The sequence below is a fragment of the Brassica napus genome, chromosome C4, assembly GCF_020379485.1.
Source record: "Brassica napus cultivar Da-Ae chromosome C4, Da-Ae, whole genome shotgun sequence".
NCBI classification, from domain to species: domain Eukaryota; kingdom Viridiplantae; phylum Streptophyta; class Magnoliopsida; order Brassicales; family Brassicaceae; genus Brassica; species Brassica napus.
In genome coordinates, this window is record NC_063447.1 from 18,171,972 (window position 1) to 18,187,393 (window position 15,422).

The 15,422-nt window shown below is 38.5% G+C and overlaps 1 protein-coding gene across 1 annotated transcript; it reads right to left on the bottom strand.

The window, feature by feature from the left end:
- Positions 1-62: 62 nt before the first annotated feature.
- On the bottom strand, positions 63-4,740 carry LOC106396537 (protein ENHANCED DISEASE RESISTANCE 2-like). The gene is made up of 21 exons (XM_013836949.3): positions 4,285-4,740; positions 4,136-4,210; positions 4,004-4,057; positions 3,865-3,930; positions 3,724-3,782; positions 3,510-3,643; positions 3,377-3,423; positions 3,193-3,290; positions 3,019-3,114; positions 2,877-2,941; positions 2,720-2,791; positions 2,234-2,380; positions 1,856-2,154; positions 1,704-1,767; positions 1,430-1,608; positions 1,237-1,338; positions 1,098-1,148; positions 868-1,011; positions 695-790; positions 498-599; positions 63-424 (listed from the first exon to the last, which is right to left on the bottom strand). The coding sequence occupies exons 1-21, from the start codon at positions 4,435-4,437 to the stop codon at positions 326-328; spliced, it is 2,202 nt and encodes a 733-aa protein (XP_013692403.1). The 5' UTR covers positions 4,438-4,740; the 3' UTR covers positions 63-325.
- Between the last annotated feature and the right edge of the window lie 10,682 nt (positions 4,741-15,422).

The following is a 15,422-nucleotide window of genomic DNA, read 5'->3' on the forward strand; positions in this document are numbered from 1 at the left end:
GTTGCAACTCTCAATATGAATCTAACAAGCTTGCTCATATTTTGCTTTTTTGGGCGATGCTAAATCATAACAAACAATGGAATAAACCAATAGTAGTAGAATCCAAAAGCACTGAAGCTAAGTATTGGGTCTAACAGACCAAGTTGGGACAATCAAATGAACAATGATAGATACAAGCGCTATGTCTATACAAAGAACTTTGGCAGAGTACCACCAAGAACTTTATAAATCTGAGTTTGCATAAGCACATAACCAAAATAACCTATCGTGCGTATGACTTTCAATGGATTGCAAAGAATGTTTTGATCTGTAACTTGTGGTCTTGCTAGGACTGTGTAACAACTGGAACTGATTTAGATGCATCTAGATGGTTTAACCGACATGTTCCAAGAAGATATTCCGGGAGCTCCTCTTCGGTATTTGCCTGCACAATGAAGTTTATATGCTTCACTAAGTAAAGAAGAGTAAATGACATCACCATTGGAAACTGGTTTTACCTGAACCAAGAATGCCATTTCAATCACGAGTTTGTTGAGGTAACCAAGAACAAGACTCACAACACCTCTCGCAACCGTTGATGACCCAATATCAACGCCCAGCTGAAAATAAACAAAGTAACGTCTCTAAGAAAATACTATTTCTTCCTATTAGGATCTCACATCGCATCCATCCCTACTAATAATACTATGTTTACCTCAATGTAGTTCTTTCCCCTGAAGTAATTGATCTCCAGAGCTTGACCAACAAGGCATGCTTTCTTTCCCACACTCTGCTTAACTATCCAAGAGCCCTGTTTCATTTCCACAAAACCCAAGACGGATATGATTAAATTTGACAAGAATAAAAAGATCTAAAGAATGAGCCGACCTTGGATATGTAAGGAATGAGCTTGAACCGTGAGTTCCTATATGCGTCATCCCCATTAACAAAGCTAACTAGCAAAGGATGCTCTTCAATTGGAGTGCTCATCATGTAATAAAGCACAAGGCTGTACGTTGTCGATCCTGGAACCTATTACGTCATTGAACAACTAATTGGTTTCTCTTACCGACAAATGGCATATAAACACTTTTGGTCGTAGGAGTATGTCCTCTTACCTGTATATTCACGATGAAAAAGAACTCTGGTCCACCTTTTGCTGCATATTTCTGCATATTATGAACTTGTAAGCTTCTAATCAGAACTTGTAAGAGAGGGAAGGAAATCTATCAGAAGAAGTTCAATAATAAGTAGAACCTGAACTATGCCACCAGGACGGGAGCCCAAATCATCCTCCCGCTTGTCAGACTTTAGCCAGTCTGCAGCCACCATTTGCATCAGTGTACCCTTTGCCGTGACCTGGATCCACCATAAGAGAATGCTTAGACCACTGAATACAGATTGATATATGCAAAGCTAAGACATCAGAAGTTAATTTGCTATTCTTTACTTTCTTCTGGTCTGAAAGATAAGTCTTTCCTCGAATGAGAAAAGTAGAAGGATCAGTTGTTGTCCAGCTACAAGGCAAGGCACAAGTAGGATCAGTTGGAAGCGTGGTTCCATAACAGCAAGGCGTGCTACTCTCTTCCCTCGCCCTCTCGTGCAGGTCAACATAACCCCTCTTTTGAACTGCTCCAGGATTAAAAAAAAAAAATCATAACATTAAAAGGTCAAGACACGACTGATTAAGAGCAGATCTCATCCATGAAACTTAAGATGATAACCTGCAAGATCGTGTATTTTTCTCACTAAACTCGAAGCGCTGTTTAGTTTTGGCTGGCGGGTGTCCTGCAAAATGGCAAAAAAAAAAAAGAAAATCAATATCGTTTAACTTGCAAGCAAATATTTAAAGTAGTGTCTGATGTTGACACTCTACCTGAGAGTATGTATCCGAGTCAAAATCCGAGGCCCAGTTGTCATCCAAGTGGTCATTATCCGATGGTTCAGGAACGTCGAAAAACTCATCCACTCCATCGTTCAAGTCCACAAGGCTAGAGCGCTCTGAGGGGAATTTGTCTCTCTCTTCATTAGCGGGGTCCTTGTACATTTCGCATTCTGTCAGAGAAGAAGATTCACCAAAGCCACTCTCTTCGTTTTGATTCAGTCTTGCACTTCTTGACAACTCCCCTGATGAAGGAAAGCTTCCATGTTTCGCCCTAAACAGCTCTCTAAGGGCTGATCCAACCAATAAAAGACGATGTTAATGATTAATAAAAAGAAAAGAGCTAAGAGTCTTAGAGACAATTTCATTTACCTGAGATTCTTCCAAGCATTTTCACAGTAATAGATCTAGCTAGAGATGGTTTCACATAAGATCTCCAGGACTTCCAATCAACAGCAAGCATGTGCTTCACAACTGACTGTTTCCCGTTGTCTATGGGAGAAATCACATAACCGCCACCTGTGATACAACAGGAAACTGTCAGAGTCCAAAACTGCTGTTCTAAACGTACTTTTATCAACGGTTGCAACACTGAAACATACTCTGAAACAAAAGCAGGCTATTGTGTGAAAAAAAATGGATTAAAACTATATATATCCTCCCTTTAAAGCAACACCCTAACTAATCATAAAAGTGTATAGAGATAAGTAAGCTTCCGCAAACACCAAGGTAGATGCAGAAACCTTAGACGGCAGAGATATATGACACCACAGGGCTAATGAGTATTTGCAACAATGAGCATGTAAAGGAAATGCAAAAAGAAACTAACTTCGTTTTAATAAACTAGGCGTACATTACTTTTAAGGCACGCACGGATATAGCCTTTCTGAGGTGGACACTTCTTGTGAAATACAGAATGATAGAGAATCACTGCGACAAAACGGATAAAGAGTTACTTATATGGAACATCTGGTAGAATCAAACAAACAGTTACGTATATTGAGTGTTAGCTAACCATATGTCCCATCATCTTCCCTTCTCCAATAACGCCGCAGCGAAAAGTCTCTTCTTTTCATCCCCCTGTAGTTACTAAAGCACCTCAGTAATAAGACAAAACAAAGACAAGAACTCTGGCAGAAAAGAGTTGAGTAGCTGACCAAGGTAACCAATCGCTGTATAGCTGTTTGTGAATTATATCAGTGTGACCATCAAGATGCTCGACCACACTGCCTTGGAAAAAACAGAAATCCCATCTGCACAGTTCCGAGCAATAAGTTTAGATGTTCTACTTCTATCACATCTGGTGTTTGAAGAGTGGTAGTATTACTTACTCTGATCTTGAGGGTCCAAGAGAGAGAAGTGTTTGGAAAATGTTTTCTGAAGTTCCATCAACAACCCCAACAGCCATGATAGCCGGATGGTCATCCCACTGTGAAGTTAGGCGAAGAAATGATCAAAACGTTATTTCCAATTCACAGACTTTTACAACAGATTAAGACAGAAGAAGATACTGACCCTTCCAAGAGAATCTCTCTCTTTTGCCTCTTTAAAAAGACGAAGACCTGCATGCAGCACAATGATTAAACCAATTAAATTCCAGCCACACAAAAATAAAATAAGAAACAATAACAATTGCGTACGTATATACCATTCTGACAACCGAATATTGTCCACGGAGAAGGCGCAACAACATCAGTGGTGGTAACAGGATCCACTCTTGCAGAAGACCGAAGCGTCCAGTCAATAGAATTTGAGTGATGTTCCCGAACCGAGCTACTCAGTCTGAATAAAGAAGATATAGAGAAACTACTGGCTCAACACTTGCTTTTTATATGTTACTAACATAGTGGAACACAAAGTACCTTAGAGAATCCCATCGGCTCCTGGAACAACTAAAAACATCTCCTGGATTAGAGGAACCCTACACAAAACATACATAACACAATAAAGTCTCCATCCTCCAAATAAAAGAGCTTTTTAAACAGCTTGTTACTAAAATGAACCTTTAAAGCTTCCTCTTTAATCAAATTGATCCACCTAGCTGCATCCTCAGGACTGCTTGCTCCTAACTTTACATAATGAAAAAAGAGATGTTCAAGATTTCATCCAAGAAAAACAACACAAATAAATAATAACCTTTACCTTGAGTTGATCATTGTGATTTGAAGTGTTGTACAGTGTAAAAATGAAGAATGCCTACAAGAGTGACAAAACCATTATAACAAAAAGCATTAAAAAAAAAATAATATAAAAGATTTAAAACAGATGACATACTTTTCTATGAACACTTTCCCTTCCATTGTCAGTAACACGTATACACGAATCTATCACCGCACTTCTTCCACCATCCTGTAAAAGAAACAAACTCTCAGATTCTGCAAAAGTTACAAAAAAAAAAAAAAAATACCAAAGAGGAAAGAAACCTTGGTTTTGGAATCGGAGATGGACTTGAAGCTCTTGAGAAGATGGTCTCCGAGGATAAAGTAACGTTTTTTGGAGAAATGCAAACCGAATCTGTTGGATCTGATTATATACAACCAACCTTCCATCTTCGCCTCGCTCTCGTTTTCACCCATTGGTTACACTTTCATAAGAGCCCTAGAAAGTTTCTTGATCTCCACGGACCTAAACAATCAAACCCTAGAGGAGGAGACTTTTCTTCGTGTATCGATTACAAAACCACAGAAACTCTCTATTATAAAACGACAAACCCAGAAGAAGAAGGAAATAATCGAGAGTAGACGAAGAGGGAGGGTGATAATTGTACCCAGAAAGATTCGATTTTTTGTTTTCTTTAAACGGAAACTAAAGATACGATTGCTTTCTCCTCATTGCTTTTTGATCTCTCTCTCTCAGATTCAAATGTTTTGTTTCGTTTCGTTTCTTTCTCCGGTTACAGAAGAAAACTGTATAATTTTTTGGGGCGAATGTGTAAAGAGTCGAAGAGATTGGGGACGAATGATGCAAATATGGTTTGTCACCCTCTTCTCTTTTGGTAGTTCCATTTGGTCCATTAAAATCTTTTTATTTGGCTCTATTCTTTTGATCCGGTTGAATTTCTGATTGGTGGTTCCATTTGGCCTATTTCATTCCTTTTATTTCTTTTCTTTGTTGAAATATTTCATTTCTTTTAGGCTATACAGTTGTACTGATATTCTAACAAAGTTACAAAATCATTACCATTTTCAAATGTATTCCTCTATTTTTTTTTCTTCTCTAAATTTCAATGTGTTTTTATTTTTTTTCCATTAAAATAAAAGTAGATTGATTTCTACTATATCTTTATTTTTCTAAAAATAAAATTTTAAATATTTTATTTCAATTTCAGAGCTAATGTATTTTATTATAAATTTTGAAAAGTGACCTCTTCTATTTTACTATTTCAAATATAAAATTATGATGATACATATATAGATAAATACAATTTCTTTTTGTAAATATAGAAGAAAAACATCAATCTCCACTATTAAGTAAAAATATATTTTCTCTCTATAATAATGCTTGAAATCAAATAAAAATACAGAATTTATAAAGCAAACTATTGCATAAATATAAGTTGTATGGATGACTTCTAATTTAACTTCGATTTTGATACAACATTTTACATGTATTTTCAAATGATAGCTATTTTTATAAATACTTTAAGTTTATAATAAAAATAAAATTAATTTCCTTAAATTATTATAATATTTCAACAATTATTCAAAGTTTACAAGCCCTACCCCACCTCCAAATACTAAACTCTAAATTTAATTGTTGGCATTAATTGTACCAAGTGAAATTTAACTTAATGAAATGTGTTATAAAAATAAATTCGACAATGTATTTGGAATCGTGTTTGCTAATATATTTTTATATTATTATTATAGGAAATTTGTTTGCGGTTATTTTCTTCATACGAACACTTTAAATTGCACATGGAATTATAGTAGCTTTGAGAGTCGACTATCTGATACCAAAGCTCCGAATGTTTACGAACCGCCCCGTCTTGCACCGCAGTTAAAGCTCGTGGATCTACTTCCCATAGTTGTCCATAACTTTATGGACGAAGTGGTGATAGATAAAGAGGGTCTCATCGGAATTCCAGTTGAACTCTTGCTGAAAAAAAAAACACAATTAGTAGAAAATTTATATTAAAGATTAAAAATGTAAGTAAAAAATTAGAATACTTACCGCAAACTGACGAAACCACAGAACCTGCTTGTCGGTAGGGAAGTGAGTGAAAGTCGGATGTCCCCTGTCGAGGGCCGAGTACATCATACGGTTGATCCATGCGCTGATCCCGTTCCCGGATCGGTTGAACCTAATAAAAATAACAAACAGTTAATAATGAATCCAAATTTAAAGAAAAAAAATGTTTAATCACCATGTTTGACCCCGTCCATGTGGATACAGACTGAGATACGGAAGATGGTCACGACCGGGCTGTTGAACCAACTCCGCAACACTCATCACTCCCGGAGGACCCGAAGGAGCAGGAGCGGATGCAGCAGCGGGAACGAGAGGATCAGGAGCGGGTGCAGCAGAGGGAGATGTATGGTTGGAGCCGTGGGGCGAAGGGGAATCCTGAAAATGGCTGGAATCCCGAGACCGGCTCCCCGTACCACCACGACCACGACGCTGTCGAGGCCGGGTCTGATCATCATGAGACTTGTAAATTAAAAAAATATATTTAATAAATACAGAAATATATAAATTAATTTTTTTTAAAAAAAAAATCCCAAATAATAGTTTTTAATCACAAAAAAAGATTTATAGATATTAAAAATATTTAATAAATATATAAAAATAGTTTTAATAAACAAAAAATAGTTTTAATAAATAAAAAATAGTTTAATAATTACAAAAAATAGTTTTAATAATATATATATATATATATATATATATATTTTTAAATCCCAAATAATAGTTTTTAATCAGAAAAAAAGTTTTACAGATATTAAAAATAGTATTCAACCAAATCACAATTCTAAACCTATTATACAACCAAATCACAATCCTAACCAATCACCCTAACAAAAATCTATCAAAACTACACAAAAACCTAACAAATAGAACCAAAGAGAGTGGGATAGAGTCCTTACATGATTTGTGTAAGAGAAGGGGGAGATCGCCGGAGATATCGTCGGATTTGAGGGGGAAATCGCCGGAGAGAAGAGAGGAGTCGCGCAGAGGAAGAAGAGAGAAATGGGGAAGAAGAAGTGGCTCGTGGTTATAAAACCTAGGGTCCGACAGATATTATCCGTCAGAATTCCGTCGGAATTCTAATTTCAATTTTCGCGAAATATTTGCCCGGTAAAATGAAAATATTCCGAGGAAGTACCGAGGAACTAGTGTTTGGGGTTTCAAAACATCAATTTTTTTTGCCGTATTTCATTTCTTATACAATTGTAATGCATACCATTGAGGATTCTTTGTATAGATGAGCATAAACCATGAAATAACAAATTTCAAAACTAATTGAAAGTATTCCCTTTACCATTCATTAAAAGGTATAAGTGTTTCTCTTATGTTGTGGGATTTCATTCATACAATCGGAAAAGTGTTAATTATATGGTAAGGAACAAATTTTGACTTCATAATGAACGTAAGACACTTAATAAGGGTTATATAGGTGTTATTCAAACCGCAAAACGTTGTTTTCGGTTTAAAAACCCTATTTCCTCGGAAAAGCCTCGGAATATTCCGAGGAAACCCTTTTCTTCCTCGGAATTCCGTCGGAATATTCCGAGAAAATTCCGAGGAACTAGTGTTTGGGGTTTCAATACATCAATTTTTATTTTAAAACGGATCGATCGATGGATATATGTACAAAAACGCATCGATCGATAGAGTATATCAGGTGTTCCTCGGAATTTCCTCGGAATATTCAGAGGCTTTTCCGAGGAAACAGGGTTTGGGGTAACAATGTGATCGATCGAGAACAAAATCTCGTACGTTTTTTTATAAACGGATCGATCGATGTATATATATCCAAAAACGCATCGATCGATCACTAAGATGAACCAAAGCGTAACAATGTGATCGATCGATTAGATTATCCCACCGATCGATCGAGAATATCAAGTGTTCCTCGGAATTTCCTCGGAAAATCTCGTAAGTTTTTTTATAAACGGATCGATCGATGGATATATGTCCGAAAACGCATCGATCGATCACTAAGATGGACCAAAGCGTAAGAATGTGATCGATCGATTAGATTATCCAATCGATCGATCGAGAATATCAAGTGTTCCTCGGAATTTCCTCGGAAAATTCCGAGGCTTTTCCGAGGAAAGAGGAAGTGTTCCTCGGAATTTCCTCGGTATTTCTTTAAAAAAAAAAAATCAATGGTAGTCTGTTTCCGAGTCATCATCACCAGATGAATCTGAATCTGGATCTTGGTGAAACTCTCCAATCACTGGTTCATCCTCTACGTGAACGACGGCTTCCTCTCCGAAGTCGGTTAAATCGACTACAAGGCCAACTCCAGCTAAATCTTCTTTTGCACTTAAGTTGCCGGATGTGCTTGGTTGTAGTGGGTCTTCCAGCTCAGAACTTCCCAGAACTCGGCCTCTCGGGTTGAGTCTTGTAAAAGTAACCCATGGATCATCTTTGTTCCTTACCCGGGGGTACTTGATATAACAAACCTGTAACATTTAGAAAATTATTAGTAAAATTATAAATTAATACACATGATGATGAATCATTCTGAATAATTAACATTTAATTACCTGATCGGCCTGAGAAGCAAGAATGAAAGGATCATAATATTGCAGCTTTCGCCTCGAATTTACTGATGTAACACCAAATGCATCTGTTTTCACACCTCGATCTGGAGTGTTGTCGTGCCAATCACAATAGAAAACAGTACAGCGCAATCCAACCATGCCCAAATACTTGATTTCCAAACTCTCATGTATGTGTCCGTAGTATACCTCATCTCCTGATGCAGAACAAACGCCAGCATCATAAGTCGTACTCGAACGTCTCCTCTTCTGAGTTGTGAATGCATATCTTCGAGTACAAAATCTCGGATATGACTTCACAACAAAGTTTGGTCCAACGACCATCTCACGTATCCAATCGTCAAATGTTTCACCTCTGGCCAAACCAGCAGACACCTATTAATAGCATATATATATATATGTTATATCAATAAATGTGAATTAGTATAAATATGTGAGAAAATATATTTTAATTTGTTTAAAGCACTCACATAAGTAAACATCCATCCAGTAAATTCTTTCTGTTTCATTTCTTCTAGTTCGTCCACTGTGGCGTATCTATACTCGAACCGCTTTTCTGCCATGAAAATCCTGTATATGATGACAATAATGTAATTAATTAAGATTTAAATTTCAACTTGTTAAAATAAAAATTTGTAAGATAATTTATTTACCTCTCATATTGAAGAACGTCTTCGTAGTTGGTGAGCAAATATGTTTTCAAATGACTGCGCTCCTGCTCAGTAAGTCGACGGACCTTTGGGCTTCCGCTAAGTCGTCCAACGTTTGTGAAAATGTTTGGAACCGTAACATGATATGTTGCCCGTTCGCCTCTATCATCATGCCGAGCAGGTCTTCTGTTTTTGGTCTGAACTTCTGCTGGAAAGTAGTACTCGGCAAAGTTTGAAGTTTCTTCATTGATCATCTGTGCGACTATAGAACCTTCCACCCTACTTAAATTTTTCACCATCTTCTTCAAATGGAACATATACCGCTCATACAAATACATCCATTTATACTGCACAGGACCACCAAGTTCCAATTCTCTTGCCAGGTGAATAACAAGATGCTCCATAACATCAAAAAATGAGGGAGGAAATATCTTCTCAAGGTTGCACTGAATCACGGCTATGTTAGTCTTCAAATTTTCAATACCTTCAAGAGTCACTGATCTCGTGCATAAATCGTGGAAGAAACCACTTAGCCCTCCAATTGCTTCATGAACATTTCGTGCTAATAGTTCCTTGAAGGCGAACGGAAGGAGGCGCTGCATCATTACATGGCAATCGTGGCTTTTCAAGCCAGTAAACTTTCCTTCCTTTCTGTCGATACAGTTATGCAAATTTGATGCGTAACCGTCTGGAAATTCCACATCGTTTGAAATTCAATCAAAGAACACATCTTTTCCCTCTGCATCAAGTCGGTATATGGGAAAAGGAGTCCTACCATTCTCATCAACATGAAGTTCTGAACGAGCACATATATCAACTAAATCCAGTCTTGACTTCAAATTATCCTTTGTTTTACCTTGAACATTAAGGATCATGTTCATGATATTGTCAAAAAAGTTCTTCTCAATATGCATGACATCTAAATTATGCCTTAGCAGATGATCCTCCCAGTATGGCAGATCCCAGAAAATATTTTTTTTGTGCCAGTTATGTAGTTCTCCAACAGCATCTACCGGAAAACGCTCATGTCCACCGACGTCTGGCGTCCTTTCTGCACCAAAATCTCTTAGTTGTATCTTCAAATCTTTCCCATAAATTTCCGGAGGTGGACTGTCAAACACCCTCTTGTTCTTCGTAAACAAATTCCTACTCCTACGATATGGATGATCAGGTGGTAGGAATCTCCTGTGACAGTCAAACCAACACGTTTTCCTTCCGTGTTTTAGTTGGAAAGCATCAGTGTTATCTTGACAATATGGACATGATAGCCTTCCATGCGTTGTCCATCCAGACAACATACCATATGCTGGAAAATCACTTATTGTCCACATTAGTACTGCCCGCATTTGAAAGTTTTCTTTACACGAAACATCGTATGTTTCAGCACCTTGAGCTCATAGTTGTTGCAACTCATATATTAGTGGCTGAAGAAACACATCAAGTGATCTCTTAGGATGCTCTGGTCCGGGAACGAGAATCGAGAGAAACAAAAACTCTCGTCGCAAGCACAAGTTTGGGGGTAGGTTGTATGGTGTAAGAATGACGGGCCATAGAGAATATTGTCTTCCATTCTTGCCAAACGGACTGAAACCATCAGTACATAATCCAAGGTAGACATTTCTTCTCTCATACGCAAAGTCGAGATACTTTGATTGGAAATGCTTCCACGCTTTTGCATCTGAAGGATGTCTGATCTCACCATCTGTTGAGTGCTCCGCATGCCATCTCATTGGTTGCGCTGTGCGTTCAGACAGATACAACCTCTGCAACCTTTCCGTCAAAGGTAAATACCACATCCTTTTATATGGCACTGAAACTCTTCCACTCGTATCTTTATAACGAGGCTTTCCACAAAATTTGCATGTAACACGCTGTTCATCCGCCCTCCAATAAATCATGCAGTTGTCGCTGCATACATCTATTACCTGATACGTTAAACCAAGACCAGCTACGAGTTTCTGAACCTCGTAGTATGAACCAGGAGCTACATTATCCTCGGGTAGAATACCTTTCACAAAATCAGCAATCGCATCCACACAGTCTTCAGCCAAATTATAATCTGTTTTAATGCCCATCAATCTTGTTGCAGATGATAAAGCTGAATGACCATCTCTGCAAGCTTCGTACAATGGTTGCTTTCCAGCATCCAACAAATCATAAAATCTCCTAGCTTGTGCATTGGGTAAATCTTCCCCTCTAAAATGATCATTTACCATCTGCTCTGTACCTACACCATAATCTACATCCGTTCTAATTGGTTCTTCTAATCTAACCGCTGGCTGAGGTTCGCTAGTACTACCATGTTCATAATCAGTTTCCCCATGATGATACCAAATTTTGTAACTTCGTGTAAACCCACTCAAATATAGATGAGTCCAAACATCCCACTCTTTAATAACCTTTCTATTTTTACAATTAGAGAAAGGACATCTTAACATACCTGTTTTTGCTTCCGGTTGTCGGTGAACTAGCCTCATGAATTCGGTTATACCTCGTTGGTATTCTTCCGTAAGCAATCTCGTGTTCGGATCCAAATGAGGTCGATCGATCCAAGAACGAAAATAATTTGAAGAAGACATATTTTTTATGAATCAAATTCGTGTGTAAATAGAGTAAGAGGGAGGATGAAGATATGGAGTGAATGAAGAGGAAGAGGAGTGCTTGTATTTATAGTTTAAATCCTGCCGACAGACCGAGGAAATTCCGACGGAATTCCGACGCCAACGGCTAGTTCGTCGGAATTTCCTCGGAATTTTGTAAAATCCCCCAACGGCTCTCCAACGGCTATAATATTTCCTCGAAATTCATCGGTTTTTTCCGAGGAACACATATTTCCTCGGAATTTCCTCGGAATATTCCGACGGACTGATATTTCCTCGGAATTCCGTCGGTATATTCCGAGGAAATTCCGAGGAAACCAAATTTTGTGTTTCCTCGGAATTTTCTCGGAAATTCCTCGGGATATTCCGAAGATTTCATTTTCCGTCGGAATATCCGTCAGAATATCACTGTTTTCTTGTAGTGAATGTGTTAGATATAATATATAGAAAAATATAATAATAGTTTATGAGTTTAAATAATATTTATGCATTTTGTCGTTCCAAGGACGTAAGAGCACCTCCAATGGGTGTCTATCATTTTTAAAATACATATGTATGTATGTATATGTTATATATATATATATATGTAGTTATGGAGTCAACTACTTTTGTGAAGAACCCCAATGGGTAAATTCCCCATTGGAGGGGCTCTAAACAATAACACAATATACATATTTTATAATAATTCTTGTTTTGTAACAGAAATGTTTACATCTTTATGCTTTTCTTTTAAGTATGCAAAATAAAACATGTTTAGATTATGAGAGATAAAGTATGGGTAATGGTATTGTTTTACTAATATTGTGTTTTAGCAAACATTGAGAATATTGAGATGGCAGGGTACTGGCATGACTCCATTCAAACACACACATGGAAACATTCTTCTAAGAATCTCGAGAAGCATGCCCGGTTTGTTCACAAGGGAGCATACGCTGGTTATAGTTTGATAAAAAAATGCCAATTATTATTGTTCCAAGAGAGATTTGTTGCACACTGTGGACGGAGAGAAGTAAATGTAATGAAATGCAGTCTTCAAGTGTTACCCATTGATTCTATTCCAACAAATAAGAGAACCATCTTTTACCGTTCATTGACTTGTCTTCTCATATGAAGACAATAAGAGTACTACTATTCGAAGATAACACCATAGAGAACCATGGCAGGTTGTCTAATTTTACATGTCAATATGTTTACTTTTTGCACCTTTTCTTAAACATCACATTACTTGTCAATAACGTACCCGGATCCGCGCTTGCGTGGAGGCTATGTGTAGCATCCCCGTCCCACGGTCTGAACTGGATCAGTCCAAGGTCGGACTGATCAAACGGGACAGACATGTTGGACATGTCATCTGGATAGTTCTAGTCAGATAAAGATGATACTGTCTGTCCGAACATAGCAGTTGAGCTTGTCAGACTAAGCTGGACGGATTCAGTAAGGCAGTTGGACTTGTCAGCCGATATCAGTTAGTCCTTGTATGGACGGACTGATGTACGTTCTGATGGGAATGGATACTGAGCTAAGTGTGTACTGAAAGGCCAGGTTGATGGCGGGAACAGTTAATCTGGCGGTTACAGGGTGGTTATCTGAGGCGGTTACTAAGCAGTTCCGGAACAGTTGCTAGAGCGGTTAGCATAGCACTTGGGAATTGTTTAAGTACGGTTCTGGATTATCTGAACTGACTGGGACGGTTTATGGGTTCGGGAACTGCTAAGGTAGTTACGGAACCGAGAAAGAAACTGCTCGAAGGCAGTTTATGAATTAAAATGGGCGCGGAAGCAGTTTTGGGATGGTTAGGGAGACGGTTAAGGCCGAGAAGTAACCGCCCAAACTCCTTTTAATGAAATCCCGCGGATCAGAAAGAAGGGGGGGGGGGCTGCTGGACACGGTTCTGGAGAGAAAATAGAGAGAAAAGAACCGAGGGAGAGGGTGATTCTGATCAGAAAGAGAGAGAGATGGCCGGAAGGCTGATCAAAATTTCAGTTAGCAGCCATGGGTCTGTCTGTTTCACTGCGACTCCATCTGAACAGATCACGATCAGATCGCGACTGGGATACAGAGAAAGACAGAGAGAAACCGGGAGGGAGAGGAGAACTTGATCGGTGTGGACAGAGAAAAATGGCCGGATGGCCGATCCGAGTCTGTGATGGTGGCCGCGAGTCTTTCTGTCCGTCTACGAGGAGTTCTGGTTCGTTGTGGGATCAGATCGAGTCTGAGAAGTCGACGGTTATACTCGATGGGGGACCGAACGCAGGCCAGAGGAAGCAAATATGGACTTGGTCTATGGTTAATCGAAAACGTATGGACTGGCGGTTACAGACGTTCATGTGAGTTTAATGCGTATGGAGTCTGGTTCTGACGGGTACGTGACCGAGGAAATCTGAGTTCGAAGGATACTGGACTGATGGGATTGAGATCGAGCACTGAAGGTACCGTGGTGGAGTCTGTAGCCGATGAGCGATGTACTGACGATCGCATATCAGTGGGCTGGATCTGTTTGTATGCTGGAGAAGGCAGAAAGATGGCTGTAGAGCCGTGCGTATGTACAAGGTTTTGGATGCATGTTACTGATACCGAAATGACTGAGAAGCAGGATGGCCGTGGGGAGAACTGACTGGATCGAGGGCTGTGGAGCCGACTGTGTACTAACTGATCCAGGTGTGATCAGAGACTGGTTTTGGGACACTAAGCATGACTAGCGTACTGTCTGTTCTGGATGACTGGTTGGAAACCAAGCCGTCTCTCTTTGTTTACTTGGATCACGTGGGGATGGTTGGCTGAGTGACTAAGGAACAAGGGGATTCGGTTAAGTATCTGATCGAGCTGGCTGGATAAGACGGATGAGAAGCTGGAAGACAGCAAGGAAGGAGTGTATGGATGGATTATCAGATAACAAAGCACCGAGGCAGTAAGGTACATGTTTATTATGCTATGATTACTAGTAGACTGCTAAGTTGCTGGATTAGACTTATCGAACCCTGTGTACTGAACTGAACCTATTAGAAGAAAACTGGTTAAAAATCGTAAATAAAGAGAATATTTCGTAAAGGGCCAGTTTAGGTCGGGGCAAGCGAACTGAGGACGAACCGGCGGTAAAGAAAACCGGGTCGGGACCTTTCACTATGCCCCTACTCCCTAGTATAACATGTACCATGGAACCTTTATGTACACGAAGTTAATGAACCACGACCAAGTTATGTTATATACTATTTATTTAAGCATATATTAAGAAAATATTATTTAATTTATTGTACTAATAACTTTAAATGCAGGTTCTTTATCACACTTGAATACTCATCATACGAGAGTGATGGTGGTGCTGCAAACTAAAATATCGTCAATATTATCTTGAATTTATTTTATTTAAGAATAATGTCAAACAGTTAGATTAATGTTCTTAATGTCATTATAATTCGATAATATTACTCCTCTATAACATTTTCACAATTTTATATGAGCGTCTGAATACTACATATGAACATGCGTGAATGGTTGATTTCATACATATATATGATATGTTAACATAAGATCATGAATCTGATCATGAAGAATCATATCAATTTAAACATCAATCTAAGAATTA

Coding starts and splice junctions, on each gene's coding strand:
- LOC106396537 (XM_013836949.3), bottom strand. CDS start 4,437: ATGGGTGAAAACGAGAGCGAGGCGAAGATGGAAGGTTGGTTGTATATA. Junction 4,058..4,135: donor GGGAAAGTGTTCATAGAAAA/GTATGTCATCTG, acceptor TCACTCTTGTAG/GCATTCTTCATTTTTACACT. Junction 3,291..3,376: donor AGAGAGATTCTCTTGGAAGG/GTCAGTATCTTC, acceptor CTAACTTCACAG/TGGGATGACCATCCGGCTAT.